The sequence below is a fragment of the Rhodamnia argentea genome, chromosome 10 (assembly GCF_020921035.1).
Source record: "Rhodamnia argentea isolate NSW1041297 chromosome 10, ASM2092103v1, whole genome shotgun sequence".
Taxonomy (NCBI): domain Eukaryota; kingdom Viridiplantae; phylum Streptophyta; class Magnoliopsida; order Myrtales; family Myrtaceae; genus Rhodamnia; species Rhodamnia argentea.
In genome coordinates, this window is record NC_063159.1 from 3,759,264 (window position 1) to 3,778,008 (window position 18,745).

Below are 18,745 nucleotides of genomic sequence, written 5' to 3' on the forward strand. Positions count from 1 at the left end.
CTAGTACTCGGTCTAATCCAGTTTGCAACTTCATCTCCTTGTCTTTGCAACCTAGTCATGATTATAACTATCTATCTTTAAGCATGTTGATGATTGGTTTGCACCTAGCCTCGATGGTTCTTCCATTGAAAACTTCATTAAGGTTATTGTCAATGATATCGCACTTGAATTCTTCACCGAAGAAGGCTCCAACGCTCCGGCTCAAAACCTTCCTTTGACAACTCAAATGACCCATTTTGTGTATTATAAAATTTGTCATGTTGGTGCTCCTTGTTATTCGGCAAAATTATTTTCACAGTCTATCCTCTTTATAGTTCTCTGCTTAGTTTACGCGCGCGCGCGCACGCACACACACATATATATATTCAACATATGGCATCAACTTAGCTAATGCAAGAACAAGTCCCTACAAAATTCAAACCAACAAATACTTTAAGCTAAAATATGTGATTAATATTAGAAAGCCAATTGTAAACACTGGCATTACCTTTTGTTGGTCGTTCATGATGCCCAACCATTAGTTATCTCAAGGTCAACCATTACATATTTTAAGAACCACGACCAAGCATCCTTGATGCGGGACCATTGGGCTCAATCCGTGAGTTCTCAAGCTTAACTCATATTTCGTCGACTGAACCAATCCATGTGTTATTAATGAAATAAAAAACCAAATTATGCTGCAATTTAATTATGTGCGTTCAAGGTGAAGCTTGTTGATTACGTGACATAATTGCTGATTTTCAAGTTTGTTGTCGATTTTAAAACTTCCCATCTACAAACTAATAACTAGAGGTTGTTCTGGTCGATTCCTATCATTATTTGATGACATTCTATGTTGACTGTTCGGCTTCCCAATCCATGCTTGTTTTTCTAAATATATGTTGGTTCTTTTACATTGATTCCTAGACACATTAAACCAAGCATGCTCTTTCACTATTTGTTTCAACCGAGGACTCTTAATCTCAAGCATGACTTTGATAGTGTTGAAGAAGTGTTTCGACAACCATACAATAGTTGCCTTTTTATTGTCAAATAAAATGGAACAAATATGTTCCTCCTGCAAGAACCTAATCTAGAATGAGTTGCTCTTCACGCTTAGTGCACTATATAGCTTCCATGAACAATTCGGTCGTGAAGACTTTGCTCTCACAAATTGCTTGGTATTTAATGAATTCAATATTCCTCTATTCAGCAATTGATTATTTGACAATAGGTATTTTGAACTCTTTAGCATCATCAAATTTCATATCAACAGACAAAACAAGACATGCAATAGTCGTATCATGAGGAAAATATTTACTTTTCCTTATACGCATAGCTACTTCATTGTCTTCATTCTCACTCTCTAAGCTATCGCCCTCATCATCGCCGCCATTGTCTTCATATTTAGTTTCATTACCAACAGCCACTGAAGCTCATTCACCCTTATTTACTAGTTGAGATTCACGCTATTCTCCAATTGCTACAATTTTATTTTTCTAAAGTTCCCTATGTTGTTGTTGTAACTATGTAAGTTCCTCATCATCATCACTTGGGTAATTTACATTTGGTAAAACTTCATCATCTCATTCACTAAATAGAGCAACTTCCCAATTCAATCGAGTCAACTCCTCATCACCTATGTCTTCACCATAGACTCTAAGACATGTTTGTTGAGCTCTCTCTAACCACACGAGTTGTATGCCCTCTCTCTCTCTCTCTCTCTCTCTCTCTCTCTCTCTCTCTCTCTCTCTCTCTCTCTCTCTCTCTCTCTCTCTCTCTCTCATGTCTCTCCTATTTAGCTTTGTCGCAATTTAAATTTGGGCTAATAAAATATCAGGTTAATTATTTAACTAACCTAACTCGGACTCTCTCAAATCCTACCAAATCACAACTTTGGGTTTGTACCTCTATGCAATATACACCTAACTTTAGAATCACCAAACTAATTAGTTTACGGTAGGTCGATTAGACATTGAAATAAAATAATGAAAGAACTAAATTACTTCTATGAATCGGAGATTATGAGATCGGGGACTTGGTTACACTAAATTTTTTAACGCCCTTTCAATAATAGTTCATTTTATGAAAATTATTTGATCAAGTAGTTTGATTAAGTTTTAACTTAAGTCATTAATATAGATTATCGTGCGAGTGTGCAATCAATCAAATTAAACACCTAGAAATCAAAATAATTGCAGAGAGCATGCAGCACAGAATTATTCTCTCTTTTTATTTTCTCTTTTTTAGAGGAAAAAGGCTAACATATATGTAATGCATGAATTCAATTCTAAAATGCAATTACATGAATGAATGCAAACTAACCTAAGTGTGCAGTAAATTGAACTAAACTACGTCACTATCCTAATGACATGCAATTTAATTCAAATTAACCCTAACATGCAATCTCCATGATGAATTAATTTTAACCTAAACATGCGATTTCAAATGACATGGCAAGAATGACATGTAATGCATGATGACATGGCAAGGTAACATATTTTTTTATGATTTTCGGCTCGTTCCGGCTTGAGGGGGTCGTCGGCGCTGAGGCTGGAGCGCCGCTGGGATTGAGGCCTCCACTGGAAGTCACCAGCTCTGTGGCGTTTGCTCGACAGCTGGTTAGGGTACCAGGGATGTCGGATCTGACAGAGATGCATCGAGAAGCCCAGAAGAATAACTGGGATGATTATGGTAGTGCGTTGAGGGGAGCCGGGATGCCGCTTGAAATTGCTGGGATCCGCCTTCTTCGTTCTTGCCTTTCCTATGTCGCCATTCTCTCTTTTTCCTCTCTGTAGAGTACGTGAAGTTCAAGGAGAGGGAGTTCCCACATTCATCAAGTGCAGAACGTGAATTCTCCTTCTCCGATCTCTCTCTCTCTCTCTTTCTCTCTCTGTGGCCGTGCATCCTCTCTAATGGCCGTGCATTATCAATGTGTTGCCTTCCTCCCCTCCATGAATGAAGCATAAACGTGCTTATATCGGGCAAACCAGGTCTAAGTACAGAGTTGACTTATGCTGAGAAGATTGTATCCTAATCTTTGAACTAGTGAAACATCTTTAATAATCAGATTTCTCGACCTGATGTTTCATATTCCAATGATTTTTTCTTTTCCTTTCCCTCCGAAAGTGACATTTCTACCGTCCACCTATTTGACACTTAAGAACATATTGCTTTCACTTGTCACGTGACGTGAACATCCGTTGTCTAGGTGTCATTTGTTTTTCTTTAGTATAGCATGCAATCAAGATGAATCAAGATGAATTTTAAGTTTCTTTGGTACCTACACAAATTTGGATCTTTTTGTGTTAGTCTTTGATCTAGTATCATATCTCCAGTAATAACCGCACAATGCGCTAAATTTTCCGAACATGGTGCTAGGAGTAGTATTACTATCAAAGTTTGACCACCTAATGACCTCTTAATATTTAATGGCAACAGGAAAAATTCAACGATGATCAATCAACCACACATGATTGCCATTGAAAGAAGAATTAGAAGCAGTAGACATTCATTAATCGCATTGTCCATAGGCATCGGGTGAGGTTACCGGCTCGTGAAATATGGCGAGCGCGGCGTCCAAGGTCATATTTGAGTGGGCTTAATTCCTAAAAAAGAATCCTAACTCTAGTTTCAATCCTAAATTTGCCACGACCATTTTTTTTTTCTCGGAAAAAACCTCCAATTTAGAATTAGTCTCAAAATCTACACTGAATTTTGTTATACAAAAAAAAAAGATAACCAAATTTCAATATATTTTCAAATTTATCTCTATGATCTAGCCCTAACTTGATGTGGCATTTCCACGTCGATCACAAATTTATCTCAATAAAAATTGTTGACATTCTTTAAAATGAAATCGAGGGACAACTAACGGCGATTTTCGACGGAGGGTTAACGAAGGAAAATTTGATATTAGAGTAAAAGTTAGCGGTTTTTCTTTTAGACAAAAGAAAAGCTTACGGTAGATTTAGAGACCTAAAGTTTTGATTTTTTTTTTAGATATAAAAAAATTCAGAGTAAATTTGTGATTGAAACTAAAGTTATGGATTTTTTAGGGAATTATGCGTATTTGAGTGGGGAGACGTTTGATTTGAACGCGGGATTCAGCAATCGGGTTTTTTTACCGTGAAATTTCTCCAACGGTCTTTGTTGACTTTGCGCGTTTCGCATGAAAGATGGCCAGTTGGCCACGACCGCTCTCTCCAACGTTCTTCCACATCATCTTCTTCTTCATCGTCGCGTGCAGCCATCCCTCGATGGGACTACGACGTCGTCCTCAGCTTCCGAGGTGAGGACACTCGCTCCAGCTTCGTCAGCCACCTCCACAGTGCGCTCTGCTGTAGCGGAGTCCGCCCCTTCGTCGACGGCGAGCTCCAGCGGGGAGAGAGGATCTCCCCCTCACTCGAGCGGGCGATCGAGGGCTCCAGGATAGCGATCGTCGTCTTCTCCCCCAACTTCGCCGCCTCCACCTGGTGCTTGCAGGAGCCAACGAAGATTCTCGAGATGAAAGACACGAGAGAGCAACTAGTCCGGCCAGCGTTCCTCCGCATTGACCCGAGCGATATGCGGAAGCAGGCCTGTGTCATTGGGGAGATCATGGCGAGGCATGAGGAGGTTTTTGGTGGTGGCAACGGGGATGGTTCGGAGAGAGTGAAGAAGTGGAGAGACGCGCTTCGCGAAGCGGCTAATTTGTCCGGATGGCATCTAGGCAACAGGTAATTTACTCTCCGCTAATTGACCGGATTCTCTTGATTGCTGTTTGTTTTGGGGAGAATTTCTGTCAGGTTAGATCAGATTAGAACTCGCTAGATTTGGTAAAGGCGAAACTTGTTGCATAAAATTTAGCAGGATTGCTTGAGAAATGGAGTTTCAACTGAGTCCGCATAGAAGGAGGGGGCACAACTTTGTGTTTGGTACTGGAATTCTCATTATCAGAGTGGATGCATCAAGAGGCATTGCTTCACCTTATGCTCCTGAAATTGCTTCACCTTATGCATCAAGATGTATAATCCCCACAGCTTGGTCTCGGTTTGCTGGCCTCTCTGTGGCTTTTGTTTAGTTAGACATTTTCTACCCGAGCTGCCCTTACGCTTTTAGCGACACTACGGTGGTGTGCAGCGGAGGTTTGTTTTGTAATGTGCGCTTTACTCAATATATATCTTACCTTACCAAAAAAAAAAAAAAAAAAAGATTAAGGTGTAGAATTATATGTCCCGTTTCGATTTCTTGATGGGCAAGAATTGTTAGTCTCTTCTTTGCCCAATTAGCTTTGAATCGTGTATACCTTACCTTAGTGTTCATTGTGTGTATCTCTGTGCATCACATTTTAAGCTTAATCAAATCAAGGGCTGGAGTCAAACCAGTTCTCACGGCTTAATAGATTCATGTGCTCTCGGATCAGGAGGAAGGTGTTATTTCTGGTAATCCTCCTCATAGGCTTATTTAGTTTAGTTGAGCAGAGGATGTGCACACCTGTACTAGATATAAGAAGATAGATTTGACAGTTTAATCATCATAGAACCTAATGACTGTTTTAGGATACATCATTTGAATATCTGGTACTTCTTGAAGAGGTCTAACAAGTAAACATCAAGTCCTTTTATTTGGTTCTTGTGGCTTTGTAGCGGGCTGTGTCTTATTTTTAGCGAGTGCAATTGTCAGTCTTGAATCTGAACTTATCCAGAAAATCGTCGAAGAAGAGTCCAGCAAGCTGCATCGCCCGTACTTGGATGTTGCGAAGCATCCAGCTGCTCTCGACAAACATATTCAGGCTGTTAGAATATTATTGAATACAGAGGATGATGGCATTCGCGTGGTGGGTATCTGTGGGATTGGCAGAATAGGCAAGACAACTATTGCTAAAGCTGTGTACAATATGACTGCCGATCAATTCGAAGGGAGTAGCTTTCTGGCAAATGTCAGAGAAAATCTCTAGGCAGTATGGCCTATATAAACCGCAAGAAGCTCTTCTTGGTGACATTTTGGGGGATAAAACCATTACGGTTGGCTACATTCAGACAGGTGTGCGATTGATAAGGCAAGAGCTTTCCAATAAAAGGATTTGGCTAGTTCTTGATGATGTGGATAGCAAAGGACCAACTAAGAGACATAGTGGGTGAAAGAAGTTGGTTCGGTCAGGGGAGCAGAACAATTTTAATAACAAGAGATGAAGAAATGCTACTCACTCACAGTGCAGAAATCTATAAGGTCGATGAACTGAATTATGATGATAGTCTTCAACTTTTCGGCTGAATGCCTTCCAGAAACTATCCCCCACAAGAGATTACCAGTTTATCTCCTTCTGCTTTACTAACTATGCAAAAGGGATCCCTTTGGCTCTTATTGTATTGGGATCTTTCTTGAGTGGTAAGAGCATTCATGAATGGAACTGTACATTGGAAAGATTGAGAGCCATTCCTGATGGCCAGATTGATGAGATTCTGAAAACAAGTTTTGATGGATTGGGAACTCATGAACAAGCTATCTTTCTCAACATCGCTTGTTTCTTCAAGGGAGAAGATAAAGATTATGTAACAAAGCTGCTGGACCGTTGTAACTTTTATCCAGATAGTGGGCTTCAAATTCTCTCTAAAAAATCACTCATACATATTGACTCGAACATAATATGGATGCATGACTTGCTTCAAGAACTGGGTCGAGAAATCGTGCGTCAAGAATCTCCTGAAAATCCTGGAAGGCGCAGCAGACTCTGGTATCATGAGGATATTCTGAAAGTGTTACGGGAAAATTCGGTGAGTTTCCATTTCAATAAGGTCTTTCTTTTCTTGTTCTCAGAAACTATCCTAATTGAAAAATTACTGGAGGTATGGATGGCATTACAATTGCTCGATGTGTGGCACTTTGTCATTGACTAGAAAATTTAGTATCATATACATAGTTTCTTGCATGAAGACGCTATAAATGTCAATGAATCTATTTTTGATATGTCTGACTTGTTTTCATGCACATAAGGGTGCACACACAGAAACAGTATTTTGTCTTACTGAGTGTGATTAACTCCTGATCTGATGTTCGCTTTGGATTTTAAGGGAACAAACTCTGTTGAAGGTATTAAATTAGACATGCTTGAGCCTGAAGAGGTGTTTATGGGTGCAAAAGCCATCAAGCAGATGAAAAGGCTTAGACTGATTATGGTTCGGAACATACATATATCTGGATGCCCCGAGTATCTTTCAAACGAGATGAGGTGGCTCGATGTGCATGGAAACAACTTGCCAGCAACTGTAGAGAGCAACTGTCCGGCGCAGCCTGGTGTTCCTGATTCCAGACCCACCAAACCTGCTAAGAATGAGCAACATCATGGTCTGATCAGAACGAGCTTGTTTAGATTTAGATGCAAAGATGCAGCATCAAGAAGCCGCAAAATTAATTGCAGAGATGCTCCGTCGGACTTTAGAAGTATTATGGCTACCCCACATAAGCTTGCCCAGTTTTTATGTTTTAAACGACTTGTGGGTTATAGTCAGCAACATTGAGAAGCAGATTTTGATAGTGATATGCTGTTCGAGGAATATTCGATATAACCTTGTCATTTCGATGCCTTTGTTTCTTATCACTTCAATTTACTGGGATGCTTGTTGATAGATTTTACCGTCTCAGGTATTCAAAAAATTTACAAAGGCAGAGCTGGTTCGTGCAATTAATAATTTCTCCACTGATACTAAGATGGGAGCAGGCAGCGCCGGTTCGGTGTATCGCGGGTTTTTGGATGATGGACGGGAAGTGGCCATCGAGTGGACAAATGTAACCAAAAAGGGCTTTCAAGACCGCATGTTCATCAACGAGATCAAAACTCTCCGTCATTTCCATCATAATAATCTTGTTGGGATGTTGGGATTCTATGCAAAATGCAGTGAGTGTGCCCTAGTCTATGAGTACATGAAAAATGGCTCGCTGTTCTACCTTCTTCACACTATCCGAACCTCGACTTTGATGTCATGGAATACACGGCTCAAGGCGGCACTAGATGTCGCCAGGGGAATCCAGTACTTGCATGAATTTGCAGGTCCGCAGATGGTACATTTAGACATGAAGTCAGCAAACATATTGCTAGATGAAAACTGGACTGCTAAAGTTTCAGATTTTGGATTAGCCAAACTTCTTCCTGAGGATGAAGTTTCAGACTTCTCGCATGATGTTCTCGGCACCTTTGGTTAATTATGTGGCTCCAGAATACTACTTGAGAAATAGTCTAACCACTAAGAGCGATGTGTATGGCTATGGCATTGTGCTGCTTGAATTGTTATCTGGATACAAAGCATTACATTGGGATGAAGATGGCTCGAGACACTATATCGTGGACGTAGTAGTTCCACGCATTGTTCGGGGCGAGATTGATCAGCCTATGGACCCAAATATGCCAATCCCCACCCCGTTGGAGATGAGGGCAGTCACAGATATGGCGTGCCTCGCCGTGCAGTGTGTTCAGATAGAAGCTGGAAGCCGGCCCTCGATGACTGATATAGTGGACCGCCTAAGGAGTGCTTTAGCCCAATGTTTATCCATGCTGTGTGATAACATGAAAGCCAACGGATCTTACAATTCAAGTCTAGCGCTTGAAGAAGAAATTGCAAGAAAAATCACTGAAGAACAGTCAAGACACCCGAGATTTACGTGGTTATAATCTCTGTAAATTAATATTTAGCGGTAGATGTAAGAATATTATGACCCACATGATATTATTATTGATGATTTAATAATAAATTAAATGCTAAATCAATTGATCATGAAAATGTGCAATTAACGTGCTTTGATGAAAGGCACTTGTTGAAGAGGCACCTTTTGGATAACGCTTCAAGTTTAAAAAGAAGTCTGGTCCTCTCTCCACCCTATCGAATGAACAGACGTTAATTATGTAACAGTTGTTTTCTCTCCATCAGAAACAACGTAAAATACAGAGGTTAAGGAAGAGAAACTAAGTCTTCATCGTCTCTGGTTTTCTGATGAAACAATCAACACTTGAAGAATCGCTATGAACAAAGGTACGTTCTTCATATTTATTGATCGTGAAAATCATGAAGATCAACAATTTTGTATATGATGAATTTCTGCATAAAGTTTACGTAATCGCTTACAGTAGAAACACTAATCTGTTTCCACTTCTCTTTCTATAGCTTTGAGTTTCAACATTATCTTCTCTATGCTCGAAATAAAGAGACAAGTTCATGTTCGATACTACGGGATCAAACAAAAGATGGATGCAAGAGAAGTGATCCTCAATAATGTGTTTAGCTAGGAATGTACTAGACAGAATATAACCAAAACTCTCTAGCATCTCTTGTCGGTGACGGCGTGTTCTGCTATTCAAATTTCCAATAGCTCGGAATAAATGTCCTAAATTAGCGTGATTTTGGTCGGGAACCATACGGATTAACCGAAAGTCATCATATGGCGGCCTGTATGATGGTTAATAGCAAATCGAAACGATTTACCGTCGTCACATAACCTTTTGATGGCATCCGATTACAGCATTTGTCTAATCTACCATAAAATGCTAAGAAGTAGATGGTAATGCTTCCTAGTTCATACTCCCTCTATTTTCTACCGAGGATATGTAGCCTAGACTTCGGAGAAACACTTGCCAATTACGGCATTTTCCAATCATAATCCTTTTCGGGGATCGGTTGTGATGAGTTTCCTTATTCGTTGCAAATCAATCTTTGATTGTCAAATTGTGTGTACTAGTTTTGGGGCAACGTGTGTGATCCTAGATAGGTCGTATAAGAAAATCAAATTACTTTTTGGAAGAAATCGGGCGGGTATTTGATTAAGTGAGTGTCATAGATAGTTATGAAATATGTGTGAACTAGGTGGTTATAGTATTTGAGAAAAAGAGAGCATCGGCATATTGATGGGGAAAATGATTTAGAAAGTCGTGAAACTTATTATGCGGCAGCCAATTCAATCCTAAACTTTTCATTTCGGTCAATTTTTGTCAGAAATTGCTGACTTGCAATTCTTTTTATATTTTTTTTGTTTTTTTGTTCTTTTTCTATTTCTTTTTTCTATTTTTCCTATTACCATCCACCGATCATTGGTAGCCTCAGTGATGGGGTCGAGGACACTGCGGCCTCGCCCAAATCTGAATTGGTCGGATGGACTATATTGAGAAATCGTCAAAATGTTTATAACTAAATTGACTAAATTATAATGTCTATAATCGATTGGCCACCGGCTTAAGATTGTTTAGACAATTATCTCTATATATTGATGCAAAGATTATAATAGAACATGCGAAAAGTAAGACAAGCCATACCTTTGATTGATGCCAAGGAAATAATGGAACATTCAAAAGGAAAAAAGAAGAAGAAGAAGATTCAAACTCACTTTTGACTTGATAACATGCACTAGTTTCAACAACGTGGATTCACAGCTATAGTCCATTCCTTGCATAATGTCATAGTGAGTTGGTAACAAAATTAGTAACTTCAATTGGACAAAGAATAAAATATTCAACTGTAATTGGACAAAGAATAAAATATTTGACATTATTTTCATTTTTTACCATACAAATTCTTTTCCAGAACCAAACACGTAATAAACATTTTTGTTATGGTTTCAATAATGAAAGCAAATATTTACCTAAATTTGGGGTGTATGTCAAAACTTTTTATCTTGACTTATGCTTAGTGTGATCATATCTTGAGGTCTTTTTACATTTAACTCCCCCAAAATATGTAAAGAAATAATGCATTCGCTGTATAATGAACAAAAAAAAAAAAAAAGCGAAAGAAAGAGAAAGGGTGAAAGAAGAAATAAGGGACCAACAACACACTTTGGCACGAATATATGAAGTGGCAACTCCAATTTCATGTAACTAGAATTCCACTTCAGAAAGTCATTTCACTATCATTTAGGCTTCATTTATTTCACGAAAAATGAGTAATTTGAAAAATATTCTCTTAAAAATGATCTCTTGTGCTTCTTACAAAAACGGATAAATAAAATATTCATATCGTCCACAAAAAAATTTTGACGAATATTGTTGTCGATAATGAAAATAGTTTTCAGTAACCAATTATTTCAAGCGAAACAAACCATCATTTTTTAGAAAACATTTTTCAAATCATTCATTTTTTGCGAAACAAATAGAGTCTTAGTATAAATGTATGGTTTGGTAAATGCACCGGAATAGGTAATGGGCTATCCTTAGGCTTCCACTCTAAACTTAATACTTCGACTCTAAATAGCAAGAGGTGGGAAAATTGTCAAAATAATCTTAAACCTTTAACACTTTTGTCAATTCAGTCCTAAACCTTTTAAATTTACCGATTTAGTCCTAAATATTTTCACCTTTTTCCAATTCAATCCTATTATCCAGAAATTGCGGACGTGAATATCAGTTTTTCTACGTGGCACCGTCGGCGTTGACGTGGATAGTTTTTAATATTTTTTTCAAAAATTCTTATTTTTTTTTCCTTTCTTTTCATTTTTTTCCTTTACGGGTTCAAGGGCTGGCAGCCCTGCGGGCCACTGGCTAAGGTAGGGGTCGTCGGCCTCTAGGCGAGAGCCACAAATCCCTCGCCGATTGCGGGGTCGTGGCCCTCGCCTACCCTCGCCAGTCCCTAACCCACTAGAAAGGAAAAAAAATAAAAAATAAAAAAGGAAAGAAAAAAAGTTAGTAAGAATTCTCCACATCAACGTCAGCAATTCCACATAGCACGAACGACACCCACACGGCGATTTCCGACAAAGATTTAGGACTGAACCAACAAACTTAAAAGGTTTAAAACTGAATTGGAAAAAGTACGAATAGCTTTGGACTTTTTTTATAATTTTCTCCGAAAGAGGTTGATCATTGTCCTTGCAAGGAAGTAAAATTTCTTGCAACCTCCACTTTTTGTTTTTTGTCTTGCACTTAGGACATGGCCTCATTTAATATGATAAGTTTAGTTCAACAAAAAAAAAAAATAATGAGACTTTATGATTTTTAAAATTGCAAATTATCAATCATGAGGAATCCTAACTTTTCCCATAACTCTTCCTTCTATGTATTTCTTTGAGAGATTTTATTATCTTCTCTCCAATCATTTCTACACAAAAGTAACATGAACTATCTTGCCATTAAGATATTATAAAATTCAACATAATGCTTCTCATTGAGAAGATAATATTATGGGAGAAACATATTTTTAAACAAATACAGGAATATCCACCCGTGGTCTTCCAACTATCATCTTGTGAAGATTGTACCATCAAATTGCAATTCTCGGTTAATTCTTATCGTTGACTTTTTTAACTTTTGTAATGAATCTTTGAGAGGGAAAAGATATATATTCTGTAATAATTTATTTGCGTATTACATTCCTCTATATATCTTAAAATGATGAAAAACAAATGAATCTGCTCTAGAGAAAAGTATCAAAACAAGTTGTAAACTTATTGCATTTGCACCAATTCAATCCTAAACATTTTTGTATCAGTATCAATTGAGTATATCAAGCCAATTTTGACTGAAAAACGCTGATGTGGATGCCGGTCATTCCACAAGGTAAAGCCTCCATTGACGTGACATTTTTTAATGATACTTTAATAATTTTTAGAATACTCTATAATTTATTTGGCTTTTTTCTTTTTTATTTTGTTTTCTATTCTTTACTTATTTATTTATTGCCTACGGCTGACAAGGGCCTCCAGCCAACCCCTTGCCTACCACTAGGTGAGGGCTTGCGGTCCCTCACTGTGGGTAGCATGGGCATGGCGACCCTCATCCGATGCCCTTGTTGTGACTGGTGAAAGCATGACATGGGCCACCATGCTCTTGCCGGTCAAGGCGAGGACATATGGCACATCACCCTCGCCAGGTCAGGCGCCAAGTGAAAAAAAAAAAAAGAACAGAAAAAAGAAAAAAAATCAAAAATTATAAGAGATTATTAAAAGTGTCAATGTTAGTGTCGGGCTGTCTTACGCCGGTCATTCCACGTAGGATAGCCAGCATCCATATCAGCGATTTCCGGTCAAACTTTGCCGGATGGATTTAATTGGTACTAATGCAATAAGTTTATGACTAAATTAGTCCAATTAAAATATTTTGGAATGATTAGGTTTAGGACTTTTCGGTACTTTTCTCATTTGTTCTTCTAATGTCTAGTTGTATAGTAGAAGAAGGAAATAATTGCTTTGGCTCGATTTGGCCGCATGGAAAGAGTCATGAACTTGGATTGGCTCTCTTAGGATCTCGAGATTGCTCAGATTCCGCAATTGGCTCCCTATTTAATAAAATTACACCGGATACCCAACAAATCAATTGGGTTACTATGAGAATTTCATGTGTGATCTGGCCATCTGTCCCCAAAACACACGGTTGTCTTGGCACTTCTCATGTCTTCTCCACCAGCAAAATCTCCTTTGTGGTTGAAATGCTTGAGGAGTTTCCGACGAGAGACAGAGAGGGAAAGAAAAATGTATATGATGTGACTTGCCTTTCTAACCACATTGTCTTTGCCGAATCTCTCTTTCCAATGCTGCATCTTTACTGTGATCTAACTCTCCAAGAATTAGAGCAGCTTTTGTATGGTTGGCTAAGGTCACGCATGATGACTTGAAACCGCGACGACCGGATTATTTTAATGAGTAAATTACGCTTTGTTGGAAGTGGCAACAGCAAAAAATGCGCTAAACTTTTCGAGCATGGTGCCATGAGTAGGGATATTACCAAAGTTTGAGCACCTAATGTCCCCGTGATAGTGAACGGTGATCGGTCATTGTCACATAGGTCGACATTCAAGAAAGAACTAAAAGTAGTGATCTTATCCAAGTTTGAGCACCTAATGACCCGCCAAAATCCGACAATGATCAATCGTTGACATATAGATTGCCCCTGCCAAAAGAACTAAAAGTGGTGAAGTTAACAAAGTATAAGCACCTACCCCCACCCTGCAAAGTCCGACCATGATCGATCATTTGCTCGTAAATCTTGATACAGAAAGAATCCATATCAACGGTGCTTGGGGGAGATGCTTTTTAGAACGACAGAGAAAAGGCTCTTATCACACATTCCATGTCCTGTGATTTTTCGGTTGTAAAGGAACTTTGAACCAGCTTTACAGATCACTTTTCTGTTGCTGGGCATTCAAAGTGACTTGGTATTTATTGCAGAAGAGAGAAGAAGCACTTGCACTACCGCTTGACTGTTCAACAACCAAAAGCAAATTCTTTATGTTGAAGGGTTGGATAGAGCTGCGAATGTTTCACTTTCTACGCCGAAAATGGGCACTGATTACTCTGCATTGTCCCAAGAACCTGTATGTAGTTACACCAAAATGCCTGAGGTGGAGCAATGCAAGTCGGTACGTTAATTGATTGACCGCAGCAGCTCATCTTGGCCCTATAACGTAAGAGATCATCCCACCACGAGTATTCTGTTCACGTGATCATTGAATATCCGTTTGCTTGACTTTTGGTCAAATTGAAAATGTTTGACTAATAAACAGAAGAAAAATGGCACTGAAAAATAGCAAGAAACATGCAAAGGTATTCGCTATTATACACCTTGTGGAAGTTACAATTTGTGGATGCAGCCAAATTCGGCTATTCCGTTGAATTTACCATCAAATAGGCAAAAAATTATCAAACAAATCAACGAATTGGTGTGGTTTCTACTCTTCAGTGACAGGGGGTTCCCTCTGTATCAATATATACCTGTAACTTGTGGTCTAAGCTAAACTGATCTATCCTCTACAGGTGACCAAGAATCAGAATTCATATTTTCTTCGATTCACTCGGCAGACTTGAAAGCTTCGGTTATTTTTTTCAAAGCACACGAGGAACAGTCTAGGAGTTCACCCTCTTGCTTGCGCATGATTCCTCTTGACTAGGCCAGAAAACTGAGCATTGCAGAGTCATATCGACCTCAGCAAAGAGGTCCACAGATTCTTGCAGCGAGCCACCGACACAAATGAGAGCTTTGTAACCTACCTCTGCAACTTGACCTTATTCTGTCTCTCATAGTATTTCAGGCTATTAATCTGCTCCTGCAGCTTGTTACACATACACCCAGGAAGAGGATTTGCATAAAAGTTCTCCTCGAACCTCGGTGACTCCCCCGCTTGTCTGAGATAAGGCGCCCCGAGCCTGTCTGAATGCAACTTCTTAACATCCACAGAGAAATCATCCCACGATAAGTTTCCCTGTTCCAACTGATCCACCAGTTTAACATAATTTTGTCTGCAAAATAAGACAGGAAAGTGAGTTATATTTCCAAACAGAGTTCTTGGAGTGATCCTGTGACGACAAACCGGCACAAGCCAGCTGAGTAAGCAGACATTACACAAATTTCAGGATTAAACAGCCGCTTCCACAGATAACAAACTGTATCTAGGTGATGATTTTAGAATAAGCATGGATTCAATTCAAACCTGTCAGGGTTAATTGTCTTCCGAAAACCTTCAAACCTCCTATGTCCTTGCACCGCCTTTGCCATGTTCCCATCGTAAGTGTAAACAAAAACATCACTTTCAAGGGCAACAATATAGTCCAATGCAGCGAGGCGGTTCTGATATAACTTGAAAGGCTCAAGCTCTTCCTCAGTTGCCAATGTGGAGTGAGAAAAGACATTTGGGTACTCTGACCGGAAGGCATCCATGCTGTTGCTTCCATAGATCTCGCCCGCAACAATATAGATGGTTGTAGTGGAAGGATATCCCATAGCCTTAACAAACAGTGCGGCCTCACGGGGAGACATTGGGCACCCTCCTTGCAGACGGCGCGCCACACCGTCTATCTCCTTCTCCTTCCAATGCTTGACATTATACCTCATAATTTGAAGATCCTCTGCCTCTGATGCTGTAAGGTTATGGCTGCAGCCAGTGAAAGCCAGCATGTCTTTCTCATATCTGCAAACGACAGAATCAAGAATGACTTTAGTCCTACTTGTATTAGGTCCCATTTGCCAAAAAAGGGGCCTTTCATTTAAATTGCTTAATTTCTCAATAATGACTTTCCCATATCTGCAACCAAAACCAAGAATGACCCTGGTAGTTTAATCATGTTCCAGATAGAAAACAATGTCTCACTTGTATTAGGTCCATTTGCGAAAAGGAACAAAACAAAAAGGATTCCACAAGGTTTGCCGAAACATCTGAAACTAAACTTTGCAAGATTAACCGGTCACTCATAAAATAATCATGTGCACGTGTAAATGTGGAATTGTGCAGTTCCCCTAGCAGTTTAAATCATTTAACTTCTAACACCCTCGATGTGACAGTACCTCAAATGCAGAGCAATGTATGGCTCGCTATTGTTCCTCAACCTCTCAACTAGTGTCTTCCCAAGCTCCTCAATCTCCTTTGCATATCTAAGAGCTTCATAATTGGCTCGACATCTGAGTCTCTGAATGGAAGCAGCGAGGCCGTTATTAGCAAGGCGTGAATCAGTATGGGTGAACTTTACCACCTTGTGCCGCTTTAATAGTGAAAGTATCTCTCCTCTATAATAACTGGCCTGTGAATAAACGCATAGAGTTCATGAGATACAATTCCGAGACACATAAAGCATGAGAAGTTCGGAATGGGGGAAGAGGATCCGCATACCTTTGACCATGAGATAGGGGCCCTCACTAGGGGATCCTTTGCAGCATATTTGGGCGGTAGGGACTCAATAATCTCAATGTCGTCTTTCAGAACCTCTATGAAATGCTTCCAATCGAATATATCTTTGAAGTCACTGCAAAACCGAGATTGCTTTAATGAATTCCACAACTAGCATAAAAGGGAGATTGAGGCCAACCATCCAAGATAGAGAAAAGATGATACCTTGGATCAGTCCAAAACGATTCGTGATCGAGGGAGGGAAGAACCAGAGTGGCATTCATAATCTTTGCGACCGCAACCATATCACATATCTGGGTAGATAAAGATCAAAGATACATTATCAATCAAAAGAACCGATCAGATGTTGCAAAATCTGTCCAATGTGGCAATGTCAGAAACTTACTCCTGTCCTCATCTGATTCAAACCCCCATTAGCATGAACTAACAGATAACCATTGGTTTTCGCACCCGTTCCTGGAGAAAAACAGAGGATCAGTTTCGATGCCGGCAAAGAAATTTTCATCGCAGGAAAAGCAATGCTGGGAAATTGTGGGAGGGCAAACTTACTTATTCGATTCTTCGGCCGAGTGACGCACTTGTAGTAGTTGTCACTGTTTGGCTTCATCCAAATTTCTGGAGTCTGTAAAATGCCAGGAGACCCACCATCCATGTTAGATCAGATCATCACAATACAGCAAGAAAGCTATAAAAAGCGACATTCAATTCAGCATTACATTAGAATTAATTGACATATGAATCAGACAAGGAACATTCAACAAAGCCTGAAGAATCCCAGAAAGCTACTATTGAATCGCAGCAAATCCGGTTACGATCAAACAAATTGGGCAAAAAAGAAATAGCTTTATCTTTCAAAGACGCGCCAAGGTTGTCCAAGGGGAAAAGATCCATTTTTCTCAAACTTCTCCTTGAAAAGGTATGAAAAATTCAACCAACGGAACAACTTTCACTTACTGATAATTTCTCCAAAACGCGCTTCGGCATAGATTCACCGTCACCCCCACCGCCAACGCCACCGCCACCATTCTCGGCGGCGACGGCGCGCTGGGCGTATGACCAGTCGTCCTTGAACGTCTGCAACCGCAACAGCCCGTTATCGGGCCTCCCCCCTCCTGCTCCTCCTCCGATGTCGGCGACGTAGCCGCTGAAGAGCGACGCCTTGAGGAAGACCGAGAGCACGACGAGCAGGATCAGAGCCGCGAACACCTTGCGGCCGACGTGCCGCCGCGACCGCACCCCGTGCGCCGCCCACGCGGCGGCGTCCTCAATCCTGAGGGCCCAGGCGTCGGGGAGGACCTTGCGACGGAGGAGGAGGTACCGGACGGCCGGGTGGTGGTGGTGGTAGCCGTGGTGGTGGTAGACGAAGTTGCCGTTGTGGAGGAGGTGGGGCCCGCCCATCAGAGAGACGTTGGGGTTATTGCCGCTGTCGTCCTCCTCGTCGGAGGAGAAGGAGGCGTCCATGAAGGAGTCGGCCCCGCGCCGCCTCTGCGCGGCGGTGGTGGGCCCCGCGTGCCTGGGGCTGGCGTTGCATGAGTTCGTGGCGCCACTCGACGCCGTCGACACCATGACCCCGTCAAAATGAAGTACCCTAAAAAAAAAAAAAAGGACGCCAACTTCCCTTCGCCTTTCTCGTTCTTGACCCTGTAAATTTTCCTCCTCTATCCGGGAAAGAGGAAAGAATGGAGAGGAAAGTCAAGGAAAATAGAGAGAGAGAGAGAGAGAGAGAGAGAGAGAGAGAGAGAGAGAGATGCTATTGGGGGGTTAGAGAGGAAGGAGGAGAAGGAGGAGGAGGAGGAGGAGGGTCTGTCTCTCTCTGTGATGAATGGCGAGTGGACGCGTCGTCGTCGTCAATGGTGTCCTCTGAATTTTCCTTCGCTCGCAGTTTATATATATAGACTCTCTCTCTCTTCCCCCCTTCTCTCTCTCTCTTCGACAGGCAGCATTCTTGTTTCGTAGCGCTGATGACGGGGTTGATGGTAAATGGACGGATTTACCCTTCGGGGATTCAAGGCGCCATTGAAAGATACGATTGAAACTTTTGGTGGTGAATTCGAAGGAATGTGTCGGATGGACAAAACAGAAAAGAAAGTGAAAATTGGGTGAATGAGGGCGATCGATTGGGTGCTGAGATTCTGTCGAATTTCGGGAAGGTGGAATGTTTTTTTTTTCCTTTTTGGTGACGATCGGATCTGATT

At 40.5% G+C, this 18,745-nt stretch overlaps 3 protein-coding genes across 3 annotated transcripts; 2 read left to right on the forward strand and 1 right to left on the reverse strand.

The window, feature by feature from the left end:
* Positions 1-2,615: 2,615 nt before the first annotated feature.
* Positions 2,616-7,489, forward strand: LOC115741989 (disease resistance protein RPV1-like). The gene is made up of 6 exons (XM_048271324.1): positions 2,616-2,730; positions 4,229-4,697; positions 4,918-4,985; positions 5,628-5,899; positions 6,246-6,734; positions 7,032-7,489. Exons 1-6 carry the CDS (start codon positions 2,616-2,618, stop codon positions 7,476-7,478), a joined length of 1,860 nt encoding a protein of 619 aa, XP_048127281.1. The 3' UTR covers positions 7,479-7,489.
* A 179-nt stretch (positions 7,490-7,668) lies between these two features.
* LOC115741988 (serine/threonine-protein kinase-like protein CCR4) lies at positions 7,669-8,626 on the forward strand. The gene is made up of 2 exons (XM_030676054.1): positions 7,669-8,019; positions 8,096-8,626. Exons 1-2 carry the CDS (start codon positions 7,669-7,671, stop codon positions 8,624-8,626), a joined length of 882 nt encoding a protein of 293 aa, XP_030531914.1.
* Positions 8,627-14,419: 5,793 nt separating this feature from the next.
* On the reverse strand, positions 14,420-18,390 carry LOC115741978 (O-fucosyltransferase 19). Its single transcript, XM_030676039.2, has 8 exons — positions 17,505-18,390; positions 17,100-17,172; positions 16,936-17,006; positions 16,755-16,843; positions 16,533-16,665; positions 16,211-16,443; positions 15,360-15,836; positions 14,420-15,168 (listed from the first exon to the last, which is right to left on the reverse strand). The coding sequence occupies exons 1-8, from the start codon at positions 18,114-18,116 to the stop codon at positions 14,916-14,918; spliced, it is 1,941 nt and encodes a 646-aa protein (XP_030531899.1). The 5' UTR covers positions 18,117-18,390; the 3' UTR covers positions 14,420-14,915.
* Between the last annotated feature and the right edge of the window lie 355 nt (positions 18,391-18,745).

Excerpts from the sequence above, each read along its gene's own strand:
- LOC115741989 (XM_048271324.1), top strand. The coding sequence starts at position 2,616 with ATGTCGGATCTGACAGAGATGCATCGAGAAGCCCAGAAGAATAACTGG. Across the intron at positions 4,698-4,917 it reads GGATGGCATCTAGGCAACAG|AGTGGATGCATCAAGAGGCA; the intron begins GTAATTTACTCT and ends TCTCATTATCAG. Across the intron at positions 6,735-7,031 it reads AAGTGTTACGGGAAAATTCG|GGAACAAACTCTGTTGAAGG; the intron begins GTGAGTTTCCAT and ends TTGGATTTTAAG.
- LOC115741978 (XM_030676039.2), bottom strand. The coding sequence starts at position 18,116 with ATGGTGTCGACGGCGTCGAGTGGCGCCACGAACTCATGCAACGCCAGC. Across the intron at positions 17,007-17,099 it reads TCGGCCGAAGAATCGAATAA|GAACGGGTGCGAAAACCAAT; the intron begins GTAAGTTTGCCC and ends GTTTTTCTCCAG. Across the intron at positions 15,169-15,359 it reads AAGACAATTAACCCTGACAG|ACAAAATTATGTTAAACTGG; the intron begins GTTTGAATTGAA and ends CTTATTTTGCAG.
- LOC115741988 (XM_030676054.1), top strand. The coding sequence starts at position 7,669 with ATGGGAGCAGGCAGCGCCGGTTCGGTGTATCGCGGGTTTTTGGATGAT. Across the intron at positions 8,020-8,095 it reads AATTTGCAGGTCCGCAGATG|CCAAACTTCTTCCTGAGGAT; the intron begins GTACATTTAGAC and ends ATTTTGGATTAG.